Source organism: Nipponia nippon, unplaced genomic scaffold, assembly GCF_047370975.1.
Source record: "Nipponia nippon isolate SJK-2023a ecotype South Korea unplaced genomic scaffold, ASM4737097v1 scaffold_42, whole genome shotgun sequence".
In the NCBI taxonomy this organism is placed as follows: Eukaryota; Metazoa; Chordata; class Aves; order Pelecaniformes; family Threskiornithidae; genus Nipponia; species Nipponia nippon.
In genome coordinates, this window is record NW_028262361.1 from 316647 (window position 1) to 339423 (window position 22777).

A 22777-nucleotide genomic window follows, 5' to 3' on the forward strand; every position below is an offset into this window, starting at 1 on the left:
GGGAGCGGGCGCTCATTGGACGGCGGCAGGGGGCGGGACGGCGGGGATGGACGGGGCGGGCGGCCAGTCGCGGCGGCCGCCGGGACGCGATTGGGCGAGGAAGCGGAAGGCGGGGGGCGGGGCTGCTCGTGACTGGCGGTGGCCCCGGCCAATGCCGCGCGGCGGCCTCCCGTCCCGCCCCCGCCCGCCGGCTACTGGCGGAGGAGGCGCCTCACTGACGGCCACCGGAGCCAATCGGAGGGCAGGGAGCCGCACTACAGCCGCCCATTGGCGAGCGCGGGATGGGGCGGAGCTTCTTTAGAATGACAGGCGCGAGAATCAATCGGCGGCAGCAAACGCGCGACCGGATTGGTGAGCGGCGGTGGGCGGGGCCAGGCCAGGCGGTCTGCTCCCTGTGGGCGGACCCGCGGTGATCGACGGGCCACGGGCCAATGAGCTGCCAGCACCGCGCCGGGCCTGGGGAGGTGGGCGGAGCGGGGCGTGATTGACAGACCGCTGGGCCAATGAGGAGGAGCGCTGTGTGCCAGGCGCCCAATGAGCTTCGCGAGGCCGTTTAGGAGGGAAACAGCAGCCAATCAGCGGCGACGCTGTCGTGGCCCGGCCGTGAGTGGCCGCGCTCGCGGCCAATCGCACATGAAGGGGCGGGGCCCGATGGGGGAGGGGTGGGGTCGCACACCCTTTCCGACCCCTGACCTCCCGGCGCCCCGGCCCCTCCCCCCGGAGGTCGCGACCTCTCACCTCCCTGTGACCCCTGAGCTCCGGCTCCGCGTTGGGGGGGGGGTTGGGGGCACCCAGGGGGCAGCAGGGGTCAGCAGGGGTCAGCAGGGGTCGGGGGGATCTGGGCCCCCTGGGGGTCACCAGGGGCAGGGGCAGCCCCCCCCGCCCCCCAGGGACCCCCAGGCCCCCCCAGACCCCCATGGACCCCCGCCCCCCCCAGGGCCCCCCAGGACCCGCTGGAGCCCCCGGGTCACCGAGGCCCCAGGAGCCCCCAGACCCCCCGGGACCCCCAGGGCCCCCCAGGACCCCCCAGATCCCCGGGACCCCCCATGCCCCAGGCCTCCTGGGACCCCCCGGGACCCCCAGACCCCCGGGATCGCTGGGACCCCCGGGTCCCCTGGAGCCCCCGGCCCCCCAGGGCCCCCCAGGGCCCCTGGATCCCCAAGACCCCCCAGTGCCCCAGGCCTCCTGGGACCCCCAGACCCCCCGGGACCCCCGGGATCACTGGGCCCCCCGGGCCCCCCGGAGTCGTCGTCCCCCCCCGGGTCCCTGATTTCCCCCCTGAACTCCCAACTCCCCGGGGTCCCCAAGCCCCGCAGACCCCCAGGACCCCCCGGGACCCCCGGGCCCCCCGACCCTGCGCCCCCCGGGCCCCCCCCGGCCCCCCCGGCCCCGCTGCGGCCGTTCCAGCAGCTCCAAGGGCGGGAACGGAGCCGGCGGGGCGGGGCCGCGGGGGCGGGGCCAGGCGAGGCGTGGCTGCGCGGGGGGGGCGTGGTCAGGCGGAGCGGGGGGGTGTGGTCTGTGGCGGCGGGGGCGTGGCCTCGGCAGGGCTCTGGCCGGGGGTGAAACGAGGGAGAGGCGGGGCGGGGCGGGGCGTGGCCGGGGGGGAGGGGGCGTGGTCAGAGCGGGGCGTGGCCGGGAGCGGGAGCAGGAGCGGAGCGGGAGGTACCGGAGCGGCGGCGGCACCGGGGGGGCGGGGGGTCCGGGGGCTCAGGGTCGGGGGGTCCGGGGGGGCTCGGGGACCGGGGGGACCGGGGGGGTCCTGGGGGGCTCAAGGGGTCTAAGGGGATCGGGGGGTCCGGGGGGCTCAGGGTCGGGGGGTCCGGGGGTCGGGGGGTCCGGGGGTCCTGGGGGTCTGCGGGGCTTGGGGACCCGGGGGAGTTGGGGCTTCGGGGGGGGGGAATCAGGGACCCGGGGGTCCGGGGGGTCTCGGGGGACCGGGGGGCTCCCTCCGGGGGTCCCGGGGTTCGGCTCGGCCCCGGCTGTTTGTCACCGCCCCGGGACCCCCCCGGCCCCCAGAGACCGGCCCCGAGGGCGAGGGGCTGGGGGGCGAGCGGGGCCGAGGGCTGGGGGCCGCCGTGGGGCGAGGGGGCCGTGGGGCATGGAGCTGTGGGGCGATCGAGCCGTGGGGCGGTGGAGCCATGGGGCGAGGGGGCCGTGGGGCGACGGGGCCAAGGGAGCCGTGGGGCAGAGGGGCGGTGGGGCATGGAGCTGTGGGGTGACAGGGACGAGGGGGCCGGGGGGTGAGGGGGGACAAGGGCCGGGGGCCGCCGTGGGGCGAGGGGGCCGTGGGGCGATCGAGCCGTGGGGCGGTGGAACCATGGGGCGAGGGAGCCATGGGGCGATGGGGCCGAGGGGGCCGCGGTGGGGCCGGGGGCCGCGGTGGGGCGAGGGCCCGTCCCGCCCTGCGCCGTGGGGCCTGGGGGCGGCGGAGCCGAAGGAGCCGAAGGAGCCGGAGCCGCTAATTGCTTCCATCTGCGGCCGCGGAGGCGCCGGAGGGGGAACGCGGGCGGCCGGGGGAGCCGGGGCCTCGGGGCCCCCCTCGCCCCCTCCCACGGCCCCGCCGCCCGGCCCGGGACCCCCGCGACCCCCGGGACCCCCTCTGCCGGGGCTGGGCGCCTCCGGGGCCCCCGGCGGGGGACGGGGCTGGGTGGGGACCCCCGCCCCGAGAAAAGGGGAACCGGGGCGGCCGCCCGCGCCCCCGTCCCCGCGGCGTCCCTCGCCCGGGTCCCGGTCCCGGGGCTGTCAGGGCGCGGGGGGCCGCGGGTGGGGGGCAGCGCTGCCCCGGGGGAGCGGGGGGCCCCGGCCCCCTCCCCAGGCTTGGCCGGCGGCCCGGGCGCCCGCGTCCCCTCCCGGCGCGGAGCCGGGGGCGGGAGCGGGGCAGGCTGGGAGAGCGGCCGCCCGGGTCCCCTCCGCGACGCCGGGGTCCCCTCCCGAGGCCTGGGACCCCCCCCGGGCCCCGGCACCGACCCCGTCCCCCTCCCCAGGTTGGGGGTGCCATGGCGCAGGTCCTGCGTGCCGAGGCCTTCCCAGGTGAGGGGCCGGGGGGTCCCGGTGGGGCCGGGGAGGGGTCCTGGGTGGGATGGGACCCCTTGGGATGGGGTGGGGGTCCCTCGGGATGGGGTGGGGGTCCCCGTTGGGATGGGGAGGGGTCCCTCGGGATGGGGTGGGGGTCCCTTGGGATGGGGAGGGGTCCTGGGCCCCTGGGGTCCCTCGGGATGGGGTGGGGGTCCCGGGTGGGACGGGGAGGGTCCCCCTGCCCCACAGACCCGGGCCCGACGGGGGCTGGGGGTCCCGGCCCCCTGGGCCCGCCCGGGGTGGGGAGGGGTCTCGCTGCCCCGCAGCTCTGGGTCTGGTGGAGTTTGGGGGTCCCGGAGCCCGGCGGGGGCTGGGGAGGGGTCCCCGGGCGCCTGGGTGCCCCCGTCCCGCGGCGGCTGCCAGGGCGGTGCGGTGTGGCCGCAGGACGGCGGTCGGGGCCGAACGCCGGGGCGGGGGACGCGCCGTACTCGCTGGAGACGGCCTACGGCTACCGGCTGGACCTGGGCTTCCTGGGCTACGTGGAGGCCATCGAGAAGGGGCTGACGCTGCGCCGCGTGCCGGTGGGCCGCCGGCCGCACCGCGCCTCCTGGGCCGCCTCCGCCGAGGCCCTCGGCCCCCCGGCGCCCCCGGACCCCCGGGTGGAGCGGACGCTGCGGGGAGCCCGCCGGCGCCTGGAGGAGGAGGGGGTCCCGGCGGGGGTCCCGGCGACGGCGGGGGTCCCGGTGACGGTGGGCTCGCCGGGGGCCGCGCCGCTGCGGCTGGTGCGGGAGCAGATGGCGGCGGCGCTGGGGCGGCTGCGGGAGCTGGAGGAGCAGGTCCGGGCGCTGCCGGCGCTGCGCCGGCGCCTGGAGCGGCTGCAGGAGGAGAAGCGGCAGCTCCTCGACCGGCTCCGCCGCGACGGCGGCTGCCGCTGCGGCTGCGGCTGCGGCTGCGCCTCGCTCGACGGCAACGGGGATCCCGGTGGCTTCGGCGCCGACGGCGCCGACGTTGGCTCTGATGGTGGCACCAGCAGCAGCATCGCCTCCAGCATCGCCGGCTCCATCGCCAGCACCACCAGCAGCTCTGGCATCAGCTCCGGCATCGCCAGCTCCGCTGCTGTCTCCGGCCTCGGCACCGGCATCGGCTCAAGCACCGGCATCGGCTCAAGCACCAGCAACGGCACCAGCAGCAGCTCCAGCATCACCGGCTCCGTTGCCGGCACCGGCACCACCTTCCCCTTGCCCGGCGCCGGCTCCAGCATCAGCTCCGGCATCGCCACCGGCTCCGGCACCGCCGTCCCCGTCCCTGCCGTGGCCGCGGTGCCGCGAGGCCGGCGGTCGGTGGGGGTGGGCACGGAGGGCGCGGGGGCGCCGGGGGCGCCGGGCGGTGCCGGGGGGCTGCCGGGGCGCGTGGCGGTGCTGGAGCGGCAGCTGCGGCGGGCGCTGGGGGAGCTGCGGGAGGCCCGGGCCCGCCTGGCCCAGCGCCGTGAGTGGGGACACGGGGGGACACGGGGACACGGGGGGGCGCGGGGGCACGGGGGGAGACAGGGGGACACGGGGACACGGGGGGACATGGGGACACGGGGGGACGTGGGGACACAGGGGGACACGGGGGACACAGGGACACGGGGGGACGTGGGGACACGGGGGGATGGGGGGATGTGGGGACACAGGGGGACACGGGGACACGTGGGGACACAGGGACATGGCGGGGACATTGGGGGACGTGGGGACAGGGGGCTCCCCCCGCTCACCCCCCCGCGTCCCGCAGAGCCGCAGCCGGGGGAGGAGGTGCAGCAGCAGCAGCAGGAGGAGGAGGAGGAGGAGGATGGGGACGAAGGGCACGGCCGGCCCGGGGGGGGGGGCGGCGGCAGGTGGGACTGGGGGGAACCGGGGCTGGGGGGACTGGGGCCAGGGGGACTGGGGGGACTGGGGGAACCGGGGGGGACTGAGACTGGGGGGACTGGGGGGACTGGGGCTGGGGGGACTGGGGGGACTAGGGCAGCCAGGGCCGGGAGGACTGGGGGGACTGGGGCAACCAGAGCTGGGGGAACTGGGGCTACTGGGGGGACTGGGGGTTGCTGGGGGGCGATGGAGCCATTGGGGGGTGCTGGGGCAACTGGGAATGGGGGGAGCTGGGGGGCCTGGGGCGGGGGGAACTGGGAATGGGGGGAACTGGGGGTTCTGGGGTGGGGGGAACTGGGAATGGGGGGAACTGGGGGGCCTGGGGGAACTGGGAGTGGGGGGAGCTGGGGGTTCTGGGGCGGGGGGTCCCCGCGGGGTCCCCTGGAGCCGCCCCCTCCCCCAGGCCGGGCTCCAGCTCCTCGGACTCCAGCGACTACCAGGAGGCCGTGGAGGGGCCCCCCCCCGCCCCCGCCCCGGGTAAGGGCCCCCCGCGCGTGTGCGACGCCACAAACCCCGCACACGCGCGTGCGACGCGTGGCCCCCCCCCCCGCACACGCGTGTGCGACGCACGGGGACCCCCCACCCACGCGCGGGCGATGCATGATCCCCCGGCACACGCGTGTGCGACGCACGGACACCCCCCCCCCCCCGCACACGCGTGTGCGACGCGCGCAGCCCCTCACCCCCCCCCCCCCCGCCGTGGCCGCCCCCGCAGCCGCCCCCAGGCCCCGCTGCCCCTCGACCCGCGAGGACACCGCGCCGCCGCCGCGTCTCCCCGTGACCTCGCCTGACGTCACCCGCCGCCGCCTGACGTCACCCGCCGCCGCCTGACGCCGGACCCCCCGTCCCCCCCCGTCCCCCCCTCCCCCCAATAAAGCCGCCTGCAGCCACCGCGACCTCGGCGTGGGCCCGGCGCGGGGAGGGGGAGCCGGGACACGGGCAATAAATAGGGGTGTTATTGGCCGCGCACCGCCACCGGCCCGGGCCGCGGCGTCGGTTCTGCTTCACAGTTTTGGTAAAAAAACCCGCGCGCAACCGCGCAGGGCCGCGCACAGCCACACGCCACCGCGCGCAACCACACACGGCCACGCACAACGGGGTTAAGGCTCGCGCAGCTGCGTACAGCCGTGCACCGCCGCGTACAGGCACGTACAACCACCGTGTACGGCCACACGCGCCTGCAGACCGCCGTGCACAACTGCACATGGCCGCGTACAGCCGCGCACAACCACACGCAACTGGCTTAAGGCTCGCACAGCTGCGTGCAGCCGCGCACAACCACATACAACCCCTGTGTACGGCCACGCGCGCCTGCGTACGGCCACGCACAACCGCCCACGGCTGTGTACAACCGCACACAACCGTGTACAACCGCACACAACCACGCACAACCGAGTTAAGGCTCGCACAGCTGCGTACAGCTGTGCACAACCACACACAACCATGCACAACCACCGTGTACAGCCACGCGCGCCGGGGTACAGCCACACGCAACCGCCCATGGCTGCGGACAACCGCACACAACCACACACAATGGGGTTAAGGCTCACGCAGCTGCATACAGCCACGCACAACCCCATACAACCGTGTACAGCCACGCACACCTGTGTAGAGCCATGCACAACCACACAAAACCGCACACAACCATCATGTACAGCCTCACACACCTGCATACAGCCGCGCACAACCACATACAACCACGCACAACCGGGGTAAGGCTCGCACAGCTGTGTACAACTGCACGCAACCACATACGACAACACACAACCGGGTTAAGGCTCACGCAGCTGTGTACAGCCGTGCACAACCACACACAACCATGCACGGCCACGCACACCCGCGTACAGCCGTGCACAACCACACACAACCACGCATGGCCACGCACACCCGCGTACAGCCGTGCACAACCTCGCACAGCCACCGCGTACGGCCTCACACACCTGCGTACAGCCGCGCATAACGGCCCACGGCCATGCGCAACCACAGGCGGCCTCGCACAGCCGCGCGCACGGCCCGGCACAGCCGGCCGGGGTCACGCACAGCCGCGCCGTCCCGCGCAGCCGCGGGGCCGCCCCCCCCCCCCGGTGCCGCCATTCCCGGCGAGGGTCCCGCCGCGGCGCCCGGGGGTCCCGGCGGGGTCCGGCCGCCTCCGGGGGGGCTGTGGGGGGCAGCCCCCCGCCGCCTCAGGCCACGTCGTCCTCCAGGCTGACGGCCTGGCGCTGGGGAGGGGATCAGTGGGGCTGGGGGGGGGGGGGGGGGGGGCACAGCTCCCACCGTGGGGCAGCTGAGCCCCCCGCCCCCGCTCGCCGTGGGGTGCCTGACCCCCCCCCCCCCCCCCGCCCGCCGTGGGGTGCCCCCCGGCCCCCCGCTCACCGTGGGGTAGCTGAAGCCCCCCTGCCCCCGGCCCAGGGGCTCCTCGTCCTCGGTGGTTTTCTGGTAGACGGGGTTGTCGAAGTTGATGCTGTTGGTGCTGCGCCGGCGCCAGCTGCGCCAGAGCCCGCGGGCGCCGAAGGCCGCCAGGATGAGGAGCGCTGGGGGGGGGCAAGGAGGGGGTCGGGGCGGGGGACCCCGGCGCTGGGCACCCCCCGACGGGACGCCCCCGTGCCGGGACCCCCGCAGCAGGAGCCCCAGTTTTGGGACCCCCATTCCAGGACCCCCCCATGCTGGGACCCCCCCTTTTTCGGGACCCCCGTGCTGGCACCCCCCACGCCAGGCCCCCCCCCCCCCGTTTGGGGACCCCCCATTCTGGGACCTGCCCATGCTCAGACTCCCCCAGGACCCCCATTTTCGGACCCCCCCGTTCTTGGCCCCCCCCCCCATTCAGCCCGCCTCCCTGCCGGGACCCCCGACCTACCCAGGGGCAGGACGACCGCGAGCGCCGTCGGCCCCGGCCTGCTCCCCACGTGCCCCACGGAGTCACCGCTGCCGCCTGGGAAAGGGGAGAGGCGGCCGTCAGCCCCGAGCCGTGGGGCTGAGCCGTGGGGCTGGGCTGTGGGGCTGGGATGTGGGGCTGGGAATTGGGAAGGGGCCAAGCCATGGGGCTGGGCCGTGGGGCCGGGCTGTGGGGCTGGGCTGTGGGGCTGGGCCGTAGGGCTCAGATGTGGGGCTGAGCCGTGGGGCTGGGAATTGGGAAGGGGCCAAGCCATGGGGCTGGGCCGTGGGGCCGGGCTGTGGGGCTGGGCCGTGGGGCTGGGCCATGGGGCTGGGCCATGGGGCTGGGATGTGGGGCTGGGCCGTGGGGCCGGGCTGTGGAGCTGGGCCGTGGGGCTGGGCCATGGGGCAGGGATGTGGGGCAGGGGTGTGAGGAGGGTCTGTGGGACTGGGCCATGGGGCTGCGCCGTGGGGCTGGTACCTGTTGTGGCATTGCTGGAGGCGTTGGTGCCGGCGGTGGTGCCGGCGGTGGTGGCGGTGGTGCTGGCGGTGCTGCTGCGGGCGGCGGTGGGGCCCGGGGGTGCCCCGTGGCTGTGGGGGTCCCGGCCGGGCGTCGGGGGGTGTGGGGGGGCTGTGGGGGTGCCGGGGGCCGCGTCGTCCATCGGGGCTGGGGCCGAGGGGTCTGGGGGGGGAGAGTGAGCGGGGCTGGGGGGGGCTGCGAGATGGGGGGGTGCGGGGTGGGGGGTGCTGAGGGTCTGGGGGTGCGGGTGGGGGTCTGGGGGTGCAGGGGGTGCAGGGTGGGGGTGCGGGGGTGCGGGGGTGCAGGGTGGGGGTGCGGGTGGGGGTGCAGGAGTGCGGGGTGGGGGGTGCTGGGGGTCTGTTGGTGCAGGGTGGGGGTCTGGGGGTGCGGGTAGGGGTGCGGGGGTGCAGGGTGGGGGTGCGGGGGTGCAGGGTGGGGGTCTGGGGGTGCGGGTAGGGGTGCGGGGGTGCGGGGTGGGGGTGCGGGTGGGGGTGCGGGGGTGCAGGGTGGGGGTGCGGGGGTACCTGGCAGGCAGGCGCGGCCGTCGGGCGCCAGGCGCTGGCCGTCGGGGCAGGCGCAGGTGTAGCGGGGGGCGCGGGGGCCCAGCCGGGGCGCGGGCAGGCAGAGGAAGCTGCAGCCCCCGTTGGCCTCGGAGCAGCCGTCCTCACCTGGGGAGAGCGCGGGGGCCGGGGTGGGACCGGGAAGGGACCGGGATGGGGTGGGAGCGGGAATGGGATGGGGTGGGGATGGAAACGGGATGGGGATGGGATGGGGTGGGAATGGGGTGGGAGCGGGAATGGGATGGGGTGGGAATGGGAACGGGATGGGGATGGGGTGGGGATGGGAACAGGATGGGGATGGGATGGGATGGGATGGGATGGGATGGGATGGGGATGGGAACGGGATGGGGATGGGATGGGGAAGGGAGGGGGATGGGAGGGGGAGGGGAATGGGATGGGGATGGGAACAGGATGGGGATGGGATGGGATGGGATGGGGATGGGATGGGGATGGGAACGGGATGGGGTGGGGACGGGATGGGGATGGGGTGGGAACGGGAAAAGGAATGGGGTGGGAATGGGAACAGGATGGGAATGGGAACGGGGATGGGAATGGGGATGGGAACGGGATGGGGTGGGAAGGGGATGGGGACGGGATAGGGATGGGGATGGGGTGGGAATGGGAACGGCATGGGGATGGGGACGGGATGGGAATGGGGTGGGGCGGGGATGGGAACAGGATGGGGATGGGAATGGGATGGGGTGGGAATGGGATGGGATGGGGATGGGAATGGGGATGGGGACAGACGGACACAGGGATAGTGAGACAGAGGGACAGAAGGATGCAGGGATGGAGGGCCAGGACACGGGCCGGTGAGACGAGGGCTGGAAGGCCGGGAGGCTGGAAGGACGGAAGGACAGGAGGACGGGAGGACAGGAGGACGGGAGGACGGAAGGCTGGGAGGCCAGGAGGATGGAAGGACAGAAGGACGGGAGGATGGAAGGACGGAAGGACGGGAGGACGGGAGGACAGGAGGACGGGAGGACAGAAGGCTGGGAGGCCGGGAGGCTGGAAGGACGGAAGGAGGGAAGGACAGGAGGCCGGAGGCCGGGGGTACCTGGGGGCTGGCGGAGGGGGTGGAGCAGGACGACGTCCTCGGGGGAGAAGAGGTCCTGGGCCACCCTGCGGAGGTCGGCGCCCGTCCGGCGGTTGGCGCTGAAGATGGCCTCGCTCAGGACGTCGCTCCAGAAGACGGTGTCCTGCGGGGAGAGGGGTTGGGGCCGGCGCGGGGCCGGGGGCGAGGGGCGCCGGGGGCGGGGGGGGGGGGGTCTCACCTCGAAGACGGTGACGGCGAAGGGGTGGGCGAGCACCCGGGGGTCGGCCAGGACGGTGCGGCGGTGGCCCCCGTCCACGTCCACGCTGGAGAGCGTGTGGAGCCGCGAGTCCACCCAGTACAGGCGCTGGGAGGGCAGGTCTGCGGGGGGGCGTCAGCCGGTGCCGGGGGAACGGGGGGCGCGGGGACACGGGGGGACACGGGGGGACACGGGGACACGCGGGGACACGGGGACATTGGGGGAGATGGGGACACAGGGACATGGGGGGACATGGGGACACGGGGACATTGGGGGAGATGGGGACACAGGGACATGGGGGGACATGGGGGGACACGGGGGGACACAGGGACACGGGGGGACACGGGGATACGGGGACATGGGGGGACACAGGGGGACACGGGGGGACACAGGGACATGCAGGGATGGGGACTGGGATGAGGATGGGGACACGTGGGGACACGGACACGCGAGAATGGGGATGGGGACAGGGACACGTGGGGACACGCAGGGATGGGGACTGGAATGGGGACAGGAACAGGGACTGGGACCAGCACAGGGACTGGCAGGGGACCAGGGCAGGGATGGGGAGGGGGACAAGACCGGGATGGGGACAGGGACGGGGACAGGGACAGGGACGGGGACGGCACCGCCGCTCACCCAGCGTGATCCCGTTGGGCCACTCGACGCCCTCGGTCACCAGCGGGAACTGGTCGGCGCCGTTGAGGCCGCCCTTGGCGATCTTGGCGTTGGCTCCCCAGTCCGTCCAGTACATGTAACTGGGAGGAGGCAGAGCCGGACCCCGTCACCCCCGTCCCCGCCCGGCGTCCCCACGTCCCCCCCCCCGGTGTCCCCCCCCCCCGTACCCGTGCAGCGGGTCCACGGCGATGGCGCGGGGCTTGGCCCCCGGCTCCCGCACCAGCGTCCTGCGCCGCGCGCCGCCGGCGTCGGCCACCGAGACGGTGCCGAGCCGCGAGTCCGTCCAGTAGATGTTGTGGTGGACCCAGTCCAGGGCGACGCCGTCCGGCGCCCCCAGCCCCGTCCCGATGACGGTGACGTGCTGGCTGCCGTCCGCCGCGCCGGCCAGCGGCGACCTGCCGGGACGGGGGGGGTTACGGCGGCGGCGGCGGGGACGCCGGGGGGCGCGGGGGCGGCGGGGGGCCCTCACCGGTAGATCTTCCGCTGGGTGAGGTCGGCCCAGTAGACGGTGCCGGCGGCCACGTCGGCGTCCAGGGCGCCGGCGTGCTTGAGGGGCCCCAGCAGGCGCCGGTACTCGCCGCCGTCCAGCGCCAGGCGCCGGATCTCGTGCCGGTTGGTGAAGAGGAGGGCGGCGGGGGGACCTGGGCGGGGGGGGGGGGGGCAGGCGCTGCACCCCGCTGCCGGACCCCAACCCCAGCACCCCCGACCCCACCTGCACCCCCAAACCCGCGCCCCAAACCCGCACCGGGCGGGGGGGGGGCGGGGGGGCAAGGGGAGGAACTGGGGGGCAAACGGGGAGGAATTGGGGGGCAAACGGGGAGGGGATGGGGGGGGCAAGGGGAGGAATTGGGGGGCAAACGGGGAGGGGACTGGGGGGCAAGGGGAGGAACTGGGGTGCAAACGGGGAGGAGATGGGGGGGCAAGGGGAGGAATTGGGGGGCAAACGGGGAGGGGATGGGGGCAAACTGGGAGGGGATGGGGGTGCAGGAATTGGGGGACGACGGGGGTGCAAACGGGGAGGGGATGGGGGTGCTGGGGGGAGGAATCGGGGTGCAAAGGGGAAGGGTTGGGGTGCAGGGATGCAGGAATCGGGGCGCAGATGGGGAGGAATGGGGGTGCAAAGGGGCGAGGACCGGGGTGCAAAGGGGAAGGGGATGGGTGCAATGGGGGTGCAAAGGGGCGAGGACGGGGGTGCAAGGGCGCAGGAGCTGGGGGGCAAACAGGGCTGACGGGGGCGGGGGCCACCCACCGAGGGCGCGGCAGGCGCGGCCGCGGGGGTCCGGCCGGTACCCCGCCTCGCACTCGCAGGCGTAGCTGCCGGGGAGGTTGCGGCAGCGCTGGCTGCAGCTGCGGGGGTCCTGGCACTCGTCGATGTCTGGGGGGGGCGGGAGGGGGTCAGGGGTCCCCATGGGGGGCCGGGGGGTCCTGGGGGTCAGGGGGTCCCATGGGGGGGTCAGGAGGTGCCTGGGGGGTGAGGGGGTCCCCATGGGGGGCGAGGGGGGTCCCTGGGGGGGTCAGGGGGTCCCATGGGGGGGTCAGAGCGGCCCTGGGGGTCCGGGGGGTCCCTGGGGAGGTCAGGGGGTCCCATGGGGGGGTCAGGAGGTTCCTGGGGGTCCGGGGGGCCCCTGGGGGGTCAGGGGGTCCCATGGGGGGGTCAGGGCGGCCCTGGGGGTCCGGGGGGTCCCTGGGGGTCAGGGCGGCCCTGGGGGTCCGGGGGGTCCCTGGGGGTTCAGGGGGTCCCATGGGGGGGTCAGGGCGGCCCTGGGGGTCCGGGGGGTCCCTGGGGAGGTCGGGGGGTCCCATGGGGGGGTCAGGAGGTTCCTGGGGGTCCGGGGGTCCCTGGGGGGTCGGGGGGTCCCAGCACTTGTTGATGTCTGCAGGGGGTTCAAGCGTCCTGGGGAGGATTGGGGGGTCCCTGGGGGGATCGGGGGGCCCTGGGGGGGGCAGAGGGTCCCGGGGGGGGGGGCAGCACCCACCCTCGCAGGTCCTGCCGTCGGGGCCCAGGCTGAAGCCCGGGGGGCAGAGGCACTGGTAGCCCAGGCGCAGGTCGCGGCAGACGTGGGAGCAGCCGCCGCCGCCGTCCAGGCACTCGTTCACCCCTGGGGGAAACGGGGGGGGGTTGGGGGGAGCCCCCCAGGCACCGGGCAGAGCCCCCAACCCCCGTGGACGGGGCGGGGGGGGCCTGGGGGGGGTCTGGGGGGGGGGGTTGGGGAGGTTTTGGGGGGTCTGAGGGGGGTGGGGGGGGTCTGGGGGGTTTGGGGGGTCGGGGGGGGGGGTGGGGGGTTTTGGGGGGGTTGGGGAGGCTTTGGGGGTTTGGGGAGGTTTGGGGGGTTTTGGGGGTTAGGGGGTGCCTGGGGGGGGTGGGGGAGGTTTGGGGGGCTTGGGGGGGGTCTGAGGGGGGGTAGGGGAGGTTTGGGGGGTTTGGAGGGGTTGGGAGGGTCTGGGGGGAGTTGGAGGGGTTTTGGGGACCCTGAGGGGGCTTGGGGAGTTAGGGGGGTCTGGGGGGTTGGGGAGGCTTTGGGGACCCTGGGGGGGGGCTTGGGGGTTTGGGGGGCTTAGGGGGGGTCTGGGGGGTTGGGGAGGTTTTGGGGGTTTGGGGAGGTTTGGGAGGGTTCTGGGGACCCTGGGGGAGTTTGGGGGTCCCGGCCGTACCGCACTCCTTGATGGGCTCGTCGGTCCAGTCCCGGCAGTCGCGGTGCCGGTCGCAGACGCGCTCCACGGGGATGCACTCGCCCGAGCGGCACTTGAACTCGTGGGGGCTGTCGCAGGCCGTCACTGGGGGGGGAGCGGGAGGTCAGCCCCCCCCCCGGCACCCCCAAACCCCGCGTCCCGCCCGCGGCATCCCCCCGGCGGCTACCGTTGTGGCATCCCTCCTCGTCGCTGCCGTCGGCGCAGTCGGCCTCGCCGTCGCACTGCCGGACCCCCAGCACGCAGCGCCCGTCCCGGCACTGGAACTGGTCGGGGCGACACGTGGTGACGGCGTCTGCGAGGGGGGGGAAAGCGGGGGGTCAGGGGGTGCCGGAGCCGAACTGGAGCGTGGCAGCCCCCCCAACCGGAGCATCCCGGCGTCACCCACCGCATCCCTCCTCGTCGGAGCGGTCCCGGCAGTCGGGGCTGCCGTCGCAGCGCCAGCGCCGGTGGATGCACTCGCCGGAGCCGCAGGCGAACTGGAGCGGGGGGCAGCGGCGGGGGGGCCGGGGGGGGCCGCAGCTCTGGGGCCACTCGTCGGAGCCGTCGGCGCAGTCGGGGTCGCCGTCGCAGGCCCAGAGGCGGGGGATGCAGCTGGAGTCGTTGCAGCGGAAGGCGTGGGGGCCGCAGGGCGGGGGCGGGGGGCAGCCGGCCTCGTCCGCCCCGTCCTCGCAGTCCCGGTCCCCGTCGCAGGCGAAGGCGCGCGAGACGCAGGCCCCGCTGCCGCAGCGCAGCTGGTCCTCGGCGCAGGCGCGGGGGGCTGCGGCGGAGACCCCGGCCCGGTCAGCGGCGGGGGGGCAGCCCCGAGCCCCTCCTCCCGCCGGTTCTGCCCCCGGCACTCACCGCAGTCCTGCTCGTCAGAGCCGTTCTCGCAGTCGCGGTGCCCGTCGCAGCGCCAGGACGCCGGCACGCACCGGCTCCGGCGGCCGCCGCAGCTGAACTCGCTCGGGGAGCAGGAGAGGGAGCCTGGGGGGAGAGGGAGGGGATGGCACCGCGGGGACGGCGCGGCACATGGCGGCACGGCGCGGCGCGGCCCGTGGCCACGTGGCGCGGCGCGTCCCGGCACGCGGGCGCGCCGCGGCGTGGCGCGGCAGACGGCAGAGGGCAGAGGGCGCGGCGCGGCGCTCACGGCAGGTCTCCGGCGTCTCGTCGGAGCCGTCCCGGCACTCGGCGTTGCCGTTGCACGCCCAGGTGCCGGCGATGCAGGAGCCGTCCCCGCAGCGGAACTCGCTCCGGCCGCACTCCTCGGCGCCTGCCGGCAGCGGGGGCTCAGCAGCCGCCCCCCGGCCCCGCGCCGGAGCCCCCCACCCCTCCGAGGGCGCAGCCGCCGGCGGTGTTTTCATGGCAAAGCCCACAAATTTGGCAGCGAGACCCCCCCGAAGCAGCGGGGAACCCCCCCGTTGCTGGCAGCGGGGGCGGCCGGGGCGGGTTTGGGCGCCTCGCCGGCGCGGTTGGACTTTGCCGTGGGAGGGTTGTTTGTGCCGGGGCCGGGGCCGGGGCCGGGGTCGGGGTGACCCGCGGTGCCCTTCACCCCCCTGGCGCCCCCCCACCCCCGTGGGGCCCGGCCCGGCCGGGGGGAGCGAGCCCAGGCCCGGGGGCTCGGGGCAAATCTGGGGGGGCCCAGCCCGGCCCGGGGGGGTGGGGGGGGGTCGGGCCTGGGGGGTCCCGGGGGTGCGGCCCGTTCCCGGGGGGTCCCAACCCCGGGGGTCCCAAACCTGGGGGTCCAGGCCCATGGGGGTGGGGGGGTGTCCCAGGCCCAGCCCGGGGGTCCCATCACGGGGGCCTGGGCCCAGCCCGGGGGGCTCCGTCCCGGGGGTCCCAGGCCCCTCCCGGGGCCCAGGCCCAGGCCCAGCCCGGGGGGCTCCGTCCCGGGGGGCTCCGTCCGGGGGGCCCAGGCCCACCCCCAGCCCGGGGGGGTCCGTCCCGGGGGTCCCAGGCCCCTCCCGGGGCCCAGGCCCAGGCCCAGCCCGGGGGGCTCCGTCCCGGGGGGCTCCGTCCGGGGGGCCCAGGCCCAGGCCCAGCCCGGGGGGCTCCGTCCCGGGGGGCTCCGTCCGGGGGGCCCAGGCCCAGGCCCAGCCCGGGGGGCTCCGTCCCGGGGGGCTCCGTCCCGGGGGCCCAGGCCCAGGCCCAGCCCGGGGGGCTCCGTCCCGGGGGGCTCCGTCCCGGGGGGCCCAGGCCCAGGCCCAGCCCCAGCCCGGGGGGCTCCGTCCCGGGGGGCTCCGTCCCGGGGGCCCAGGCCCAGGCCCGTCCCGGATCGGGCCCCTCCCTGAGGGGGGCCCCCAGGGTCTCCGAGAGGGCGGGGCCGTGCCTCGCCCTCCTCGCGCGCCGCGCTCCCATTGGCTACCGGGGTTTAACCCCGCCGGGTGGCCAGTCCGCTCCTTCGCCAATGGGAAACGCGTCCGCCGCTGGGCGGGGCGGGGCGCGGGCGGTGATTGGTCCCTCCCGGTGCGAGGGCGGGGCCGAGCCGCCTTTCCCCGCCCACCGTCCCCTCAGCACGGCGGTCATGGCGGCGGCGGCGGCGACCCCGGCCCGGCGGCAGCGGGGAGGGGGGGGGCCCGGAGCCTCCGCTCCCCCCCTCGCTTTCCCCACCGGGAGACGGAGCCCAAGGCGCGGCCCGGAGCCCGGGAGAGGCCGGCGGGGAGCGGAGGCCGCGGGTTGGGAGGGCAGGTCCCGGTATGGGGGGGGGGCAGGCCCCGGTTTGGGGGGTGAAGCCCCGGTATGGGGGGGGGGGCAGGCCCCGGTATGGGGGGGGCGAGGCCCTGGGTGGGGGGTGAGGCCCGGGTTTAGGGGGGTGAGGCCCCGGTATGGGGGCTCAGACACCGGTTTAGAGGGGTCAGGCCCCGGGTTGGGGGGTAAAGCCCCCGTTTAGGGGGGGGAGCCCCCGGTTTGGGGGGCAGCCCCCGGTTTGGGGGGCAGGCCCCGGTTTGGGGGGGCAGGCCCCCGTTTAGGGGGTCCAAGCCCCAGTTTGGGGGTTCAGGCCCCAGTGGGCCCGGTCCCCCCTCCGGTCCCCCCTTCCCCACCCGTCGGGGTCCCCATGGGGGGGGGGGGGGGGGGTCCCATCCACGCCCCCCGCCCCCCCGAGCTCCCCCCGCCCCCGGTGCCCCCTCACCTGCGCCCGGTGCCGCCGCCAGCGCCAGCAGCAGGAGCCGCAGAAGCCGAAGCCGGAGCGCGGCGGTGGCCGCCGGCCCAGGCCTCACCCCGCCGCCCGCCATGTGCCGCCCTGGCCCCGCTCGGCCACCCCGGCGCGGCGGCCGCCGGCCGGACCCCGAAAGCGGGCGGTTGGGAGGCGCAGGGGCGTGTGGCGGCGGCGGCGGCGAGGCCCCATTTCAACGGGCAGCGCGGGGGTGGGGTTTAGCGTGGGGTGATTTTTCAAAACGGCTCCGCATCACGAGAGGAGGTGGAGCGGCCACCGACGCCGGACGGACGCCGCGCTCGGCTCGGCCCCCGGACGGACGGACGGACGGACGGACGGACGCGGGGCCCCGGTTCCTGCCCCGCAGCCCCCGGCCTTTAAAGGGTTTTCAACCGTTTGGCGCTGAATTATTTGGTTTTTCCGGCGGAGGCGGTTTGGCGCAGGCGGGGGACGGCGGCCGGCGGCACCGCGGCCCTGCCGGTGGTCGCCCCCAGAGCCGGGGTGACCGGAGGGGGGTCCGGGACCCCCAACCTCCCCCCCCCCCACCCACGGCGCCGCCGCGATTCACCGGGTGCCGCGGACGCCAAGGGCGAGCAGAGACCCCACGGAGGCAGCCGCGCTCCCGGCGCTTTTCGTTTATTACTGCTCAAAATCCAGTGACGTCGACGGGGGCGGCCGGCGCCGCGCTCCCCTCACCGCGCTCCTTCCCGGTGGCGCGAGGAGCGCGCGTCCGCGGTTAAAACCGAGGGCGTCCGCCGGTTAACGCCGCGCCGGCGGTGCGGGGAGGGGGGGTCCTAGAGCTGGCGGCAGCATAAATAGGGAGGCGGCTTTGTACAGTCCGGGGGGCGGCGGCGCTGCTGCCCGGCGGAGCTACGGGGAGGCGGGGGGGCGGCGGCGGGGCCGCGCAACGGGGGCTCAGTCGTCTTCGGTGCCGCTGCCGGAGCGATCCTGCGGGGAGGGAGGAGAGGTCAGGGGGGCGGGAGGGGGGACTGGGGGGCAGGAGGGGGGAGTTGGGGGGCAGGAGGGGGGAGTTGGGGGGCAGGAAGCAGGAGGAAAGGGGCAGGAGGAAGGGATTTAGGGGACACAAGGAAGGGGAAGGGCGGGGGGGTTGGGGGGCAGGAGGAAGGGGAAGGGCTGGGGGGCAGGGGGGTTGGGGGGCGGGGGGGTTGGGGGGCAGGAGGAGGAGGGGAAGGGGTAGGAAGAAGGAAGGGGAAGGTTTGGAGGAGGAAGGAAGGAGTTTGGGGGCAGGAGGGAGGGAGTGGGGGGGAGGAAGAGGAAGGAAAGAGGTTGGGAGGCAGCAGGAAGAAGGGATTGGGGGGCAGGAGGAAGGAGGGAAGGGGCAGGAAGAAGGAAGGACAGAGGGCACTTGGGCGGGAGAAGGAAGTTGGGGGCAGGAAGAGGGAGGGAAGGGGCAGGAGGAAGAGGAAGGTTTGGGGGGCAGGAGGAGGAAGGGCAGAGGGGATTGGGGGCAGGAGGAAGAGGAAGGTTTGGGGAGTAGGAGGAAGGTTTGGGGGGCAGGAGGAGGAAGGGCAGAGGGGATTGGGGGCAGGAGGAAGAGGAAGGTTTGGGGGGCAGGAGGAAGAGGAAGGTTGGGGACGGGGGCCTCACCTCCTCCTGCTCCTCCTCGCTGTCGTCGTCGCTCACCACGGGCTTGGCGCGGGAGCCGCGGCTGGCGCGCCGGCGGCCCTTCAGCCGGTCCTGCGCCTTCTCCTTCCGCCCCAGCTTGATCTTCACCTTGACGGAGCGAGCTGCGGGAGGGGAGGGGGTCACGGCGGCGCCGCGGAACCCCGGCACCCCCCATCGGCCGCGCGCCCGCCGTCCCCGGGGCGGCGGCGCGGGCAGCGTGCGCTTCCCCCGGCCACGGCTCCGCCGCGCCGATCCCCCCCCGCTCCCCGCGGCACTCACACTCGGATTCGGAGCCTTCCTCTTCTCCTTCCTCCTCCTCCTCGCTGTCCTCGCCCTCGCTCTCCTCCTCCTTCTCGATTTTCTGCCTGACGCTGGTGAAGACGGACTGCAGGACGATGGAGTCCTCGTAGATCTGGGGGGGCAGCGCCGGGGTGAGGGGGAGGCAGGAGCGGGCAGCGAGCGCCGCTGCCTGCCCGGCCTCCCGCCGCGCCGCGCCGCGCCGCACCGCGCCTTACCAGAGAGCCCTCCAGGTTGAAGGTCTGCGCGTTCTGGCACAGCAGCATGACGTCCTTCTCCAGGTCGTTCAGGCTCCGGTACTTGTGGTTGCGGATGCGCTCCTGCCGGGAGAGGAGGGGACGGTTGAGGCTGCGGCCACGGGCGGTGACGAGGGGGTTGGGTCCGCGCCCCCCGGCTCGCCCCGCACACCGACGGGCACGGTCCGCCCGCGCCCAGCCCGGCGCGGCCACCGCGCACCCGGACGAGGGGCGGAGGCGTCCCCGCGGCCACCGCCGCCGTCGAGGCCGACCGCGCCGGCACGGTGACGCGCGGTAAATCCGACCGCGGCGCGGTTCGGGCGGCGTTACCTTGATTTTCTTGAAGTCGACGGGCTTGCGGATGAGCTCGTAGTACTCCGGCAGCTCCTTGCGGGAAGGCAGCTGGATGAAGACTTCGCTGAGCTGCCGTCCACTGCTACTACAAAGAGAAACCGCGCGTCAAAGGCGAGCGCCCGGCAGCCGGCAGCGCCGGGAGAAGGAGCGTGCGTCCGCGTCCCGGCAGCGGAGAGGAGCCCGGAGCCGCCCTGAGAGGGGGCTGGGGGATTTAAGCAGCCGCTCCTCCACGGGAAGCGCCCAACGCTGCGCCACGGGCGCCTGAACGGCAAAGCGCGGTGCCGGGAACGCCCGGCAGCACCGGACGGAACAGCCCCGAGCGGACCGCGACCCACGGGACGAGCCAACGGCGACCGCCCCGTGCCGGGACGGCTGCCCCGAAAGGGCCAGGGCCTGCGGCCGCACCGAGCAGGAGCCAGGCCTCCGTTCACCCCGGCGGCGGCAGAAGCGCCCTGCGCAGCCCCGTTAATTAACTCCTCGTTAGTTAACGAACTGTGGCGAAGCCGCCGGCTGGACGGACGCGCGCGGCGCTCGGCCCCTTTGACCTGCCCAGCGCTCCGCAGATCCCGGCTGCGCCCGCGAGCCAGGAGCGGGTCGGCGGCCAGCCGAGAGCCGCAGGGATCAAACCGGCGGCACTGCCGCTCCCGTTTGATTGACTGCAGATTGACAGATCGATAGCTATTGATGTTTGACAGGCGGCAGCCGGCGCCGCGTGGCGGAGCTGGGCGCCCGCCCCCGCTTCCCTTACCTGTCCTTGTACTTGATGACGGCGTCCACGATCTTCTTCATCTTTTTGGTGAGGTTGGGGGGGTTTGGGGAGAGTTTCTCCGCCGGCGGCCGGCCGCGCTTCTTCTGCTTTTTGCTATCATCGTCCTTATCCCGGCTGCGGGTGCTGGTGGTGGGGGTGGCGGAGCCGACGTCCGTGTCCCGCTTGCGTTTACGGGAGGATTTTTTCTGGCGCACCTCCTCCTCGATCTCCTCCAGCGTGCCCTCCTCGATCGCCTGCCCAGGGGAGCAACACGGGATCCGCTAGCACGGAGGCTCCCGGCCGCCGCGGGGGGGGCTTTGCGGCTCCGCGCGCCGGGGGACGACCCCGCCGGGCTGCCGGCGTCGCCCGCTCGGCCAGGACCGGCTTAACCCGCCTCCCGCCGCCTCGGCACAGGGCGAGGGGCTCCCGCCAGCGCCCAGCAGCTTCCCCTGTGCCGCGAGCCCGCGGCAACGCCGCGCTTGCGAAGGCCGAGGGGCCGGGGATGCGGCTCGGGGTCGGGTTTCCCGGAACGGAGGCTCTGCAGGGCCCCGCTCGAAGGCTTGGAGCGACCGTGAAGGTCCCTCGCCGAAGGGGTAACGGTGGGACGGGCAGAAAGCCAGGCCCCGGCGAGGCCGGGCGCAACGCTGACGGCTCAACGCGCCGGCCTCGGTATAATCACCACCGTATTTTCCTCCTCCTGCGCGCAACTGCGCCTGCCGGCGGCGGACGCGCAGAGTCCGCCCGGCCTCGTTAAGGGCCAACCCTCGGCTACGGCGCGGGTTCGTGCCGGGACGCCTCGGGGTCGGGGGGAAGCTCGCGGCCAGGCCGGGCTTCGGGGTGGAAGCGAAGCCGCTTCAGAGAGCTCCGCGGCGCGGGGCGGTTTTAACCGCGGGCTCCAACGCGGCCGCGGGCGCTCGCCCTGGCGCAGAGGGAGGGACCCGAGCGCTGAAGCCGAGGTTCGAGAAGGCCAGTGGAGAACGATGCTGTACCATGTATACCTTGAGCCACTGCTTTTCCGTCAGCGAGTCGCTGTAGTCCACCTCCTTACGGTGCCGCGAGCCTCGCCCAAACATCTTTTCCTCCTCCTCCTCACAGGTCAACCTCTCCACCTCGGCATCATCCTTGATGATCCAGGACGGGAGCTCGTCCTCCTCCATCAGGCGCGGTTTGCGCTTGGGGTTTCGCGCCTCCTCCCGCCTGCGGTCCAGGTCCATGCGCTGGAAGAAGAGGGGTTTTGCTGTGGGGCTGCCGGCAAAGCCGCGGCGGGGGGCGGCCGCTACGGCCCTAACGCCTCGGGGCGTCCTCGGAGGAGTGCGGGGCGCCGCCGGAACGGCACGGCCTCCGGACGGGGCTCGGGGATATCCGAGGCGGCACGGGGCCGCGGTGATGCATGGCGCGCGTGGCTGTGGAACCACGCGGGGAGCTGGAGGCGTTTCGGTAGCCGCCGGCTCCTCACAGCTCAGGAGAGGCTGTGGAAAATAAACCCCGCCGGCCGCAAACGGGGAGAAAGGCGGCACAGTTGCCAGGAGGCAGAGCAGCGGGAGGTCGGATCTGGTTAAGCCGGCTGCTCCGCCGGGGCCGGGGCGCTCTCCTCTCTCCGCCAGCCTTCTCAGGGCTTCGGTAGCGCCAGACTTGCCCATCGAGGGCCGCGGGCTGGCGCGGCGGGCACAGAATTAAGCGTGCGCCGCCGGCGGAGCCGACGGGGCCGCGGTTTCGGGCAGATGCGAGCTCTGGGCGCGAGACGCCCGGCTTCGCCCAACCGTCCCGTCCTCGTTAAGGGTTTAACCAAAGCGGCGCCGGGCGTGCGACCCGGAGCCCTCAGAGGAGGCCCCGAGTCGGGCGGTCGCCATCACGAGGAGCCTCTCCTCCATTTTGAACGCTCCTTCTCCCACCGCCAGCAGCGCTCCCGGGCCGGAGCTCTTTTGGGCGGGGAAACGGCTTTTTGCCGAGGGCCTGGGGTCCTGGCCCGCGGGCGGACGCCTCCTTCCCGCGGCGGGAAGCTCGGCCTCTCTCCTCCGGCTCCCCCCGAGCTCGTCCCTTACCGGAGCCGGGAGCGTCCTGACTTTGAGCCCCTGCTCTACTGTTTTGTTTTACCTGTTAACGAGTCACGGCTTCGTTAAGCACTCTCAGCCGATTTCTGTTAGAGAGACCGTTTTAGCTGCTACTCGGAAGAACAGCGGGCACCACTCCTCCTCCGCAGCCTGTGCCATGCTCACCATGAAAAGGTCAAACTCCTCTTCGTGCCGCGCAATCATCTGGTTGACCGTTTCGTCGTCGGGAACTTCGTCTTCTTCCTGCAAGATTTTAAATCCCCGATTCAATGGCGAGAGAAGGCGGCGCGGCAGTTCGTCCGCTCGGAGCACAGCACCGAACATCGTTACCATCCGACGCTTGTTCGGTTGCCCGTGAAAGATGTGTTTTTGGGTGGCCTCAGTCCAGTTTCTAGCGGACAGGTTATCCGCGGTGCAAAGATCACCGGCAGAGCTGGCACGTGCGTTGGCAGTCTCAGCAGCAAGGCCGAGGATTGAATGGGCGTGGAGACTGAACAACCCCTCTCACCTTTAGAGGTGGTTCCTCCAACTCAGCGTTCAGGCACAGGGTTGAGGCAGTGTGGGGGAAGCTTGCACTGCCACTGCCGCTGCCCGCGCTGTATCTGTTCTGTGGATAAATAGAGGACTTCAGTCTCCAGGGCTGTCAATCCGGCACCTTTCACCGACGCTAAAAATTCACTTCAAATAGAAACAAGTGTTCATGCTCCTTTTTCCTTCTAGCCCCCACGCCCTTGGCCTCGAGGACGCACAGAGCAGTGGAGCAAAGCCAGCCACACGTTCGCCATTCGCGCTCTGGAGTAGGAG

At 74.5% G+C, this 22777-nt stretch overlaps 3 protein-coding genes across 14 annotated transcripts in view; 1 reads left to right on the forward strand and 2 right to left on the reverse strand.

Annotated features, from left to right (window-relative positions):
* Nucleotides 1-1628: 1628 nt before the first annotated feature.
* Nucleotides 1629-6166, forward strand: KANK2 (KN motif and ankyrin repeat domains 2). The gene is made up of 5 exons (XM_087777906.1): nucleotides 1629-1662; nucleotides 2985-3030; nucleotides 3460-4500; nucleotides 5323-5396; nucleotides 6065-6166. The coding sequence occupies exons 2-5, from the start codon at nucleotides 2997-2999 to the stop codon at nucleotides 6164-6166; spliced, it is 1251 nt and encodes a 416-aa protein (XP_087634032.1). The 5' UTR covers nucleotides 1629-1662; nucleotides 2985-2996.
* LDLR (low density lipoprotein receptor) lies at nucleotides 5951-17168 on the reverse strand. Of its 3 annotated transcripts, XM_087778231.1 has the most exons (18): nucleotides 16638-17162; nucleotides 14658-14780; nucleotides 14372-14494; nucleotides 13917-14288; nucleotides 13698-13823; nucleotides 13493-13615; nucleotides 12817-12939; nucleotides 12090-12215; nucleotides 11310-11481; nucleotides 11008-11235; nucleotides 10802-10920; nucleotides 10145-10284; nucleotides 9928-10069; nucleotides 8835-8978; nucleotides 8272-8472; nucleotides 7774-7848; nucleotides 7293-7450; nucleotides 5951-7138 (listed from the first exon to the last, which is right to left on the reverse strand). In XM_087778231.1, the coding sequence occupies exons 1-18, from the start codon at nucleotides 16738-16740 to the stop codon at nucleotides 7103-7105; spliced, it is 2634 nt and encodes an 877-aa protein (XP_087634357.1). In that variant the 5' UTR covers nucleotides 16741-17162; the 3' UTR covers nucleotides 5951-7102. The 3 variants fall into 3 exon arrangements, with proteins under 3 accessions (XP_087634357.1, XP_087634358.1, XP_087634359.1); XM_087778232.1 differs by lacking the exon at nucleotides 14658-14780 and having other exon boundaries at nucleotides 16638-17161; XM_087778233.1 differs by lacking the exons at nucleotides 12090-12215; nucleotides 12817-12939 and having other exon boundaries at nucleotides 16638-17168.
* Nucleotides 17169-17281: 113 nt separating this feature from the next.
* SMARCA4 (SWI/SNF related BAF chromatin remodeling complex subunit ATPase 4) overlaps nucleotides 17282-22777 on the reverse strand; it is a 29016-nt gene continuing 23520 nt past the window's right edge. For 3 of the 10 annotated variants that reach the window (XM_087778223.1, XM_087778220.1, XM_087778221.1), the window contains exons 28-36: nucleotides 22482-22580; nucleotides 22139-22216; nucleotides 20912-21139; nucleotides 19923-20176; nucleotides 19151-19259; nucleotides 18803-18904; nucleotides 18567-18699; nucleotides 18270-18409; nucleotides 17282-17609 (exon numbers count right to left, since the gene is read on the reverse strand). In XM_087778223.1, the coding sequence (XP_087634349.1) occupies nucleotides 17577-17609; nucleotides 18270-18409; nucleotides 18567-18699; nucleotides 18803-18904; nucleotides 19151-19259; nucleotides 19923-20176; nucleotides 20912-21139; nucleotides 22139-22216; nucleotides 22482-22580 (1176 nt within the window). In that variant the 3' untranslated portion in view covers nucleotides 17282-17576. Of the gene's footprint in view, nucleotides 17610-18269; nucleotides 18410-18566; nucleotides 18700-18802; nucleotides 18905-19150; nucleotides 19260-19922; nucleotides 20177-20911; nucleotides 21140-22016; nucleotides 22060-22138; nucleotides 22217-22481; nucleotides 22581-22777 lie in introns of those variants that run through there. The other 7 variants (XM_087778222.1, XM_087778225.1, XM_087778227.1 and 4 more) reach the window with 7 other exon arrangements.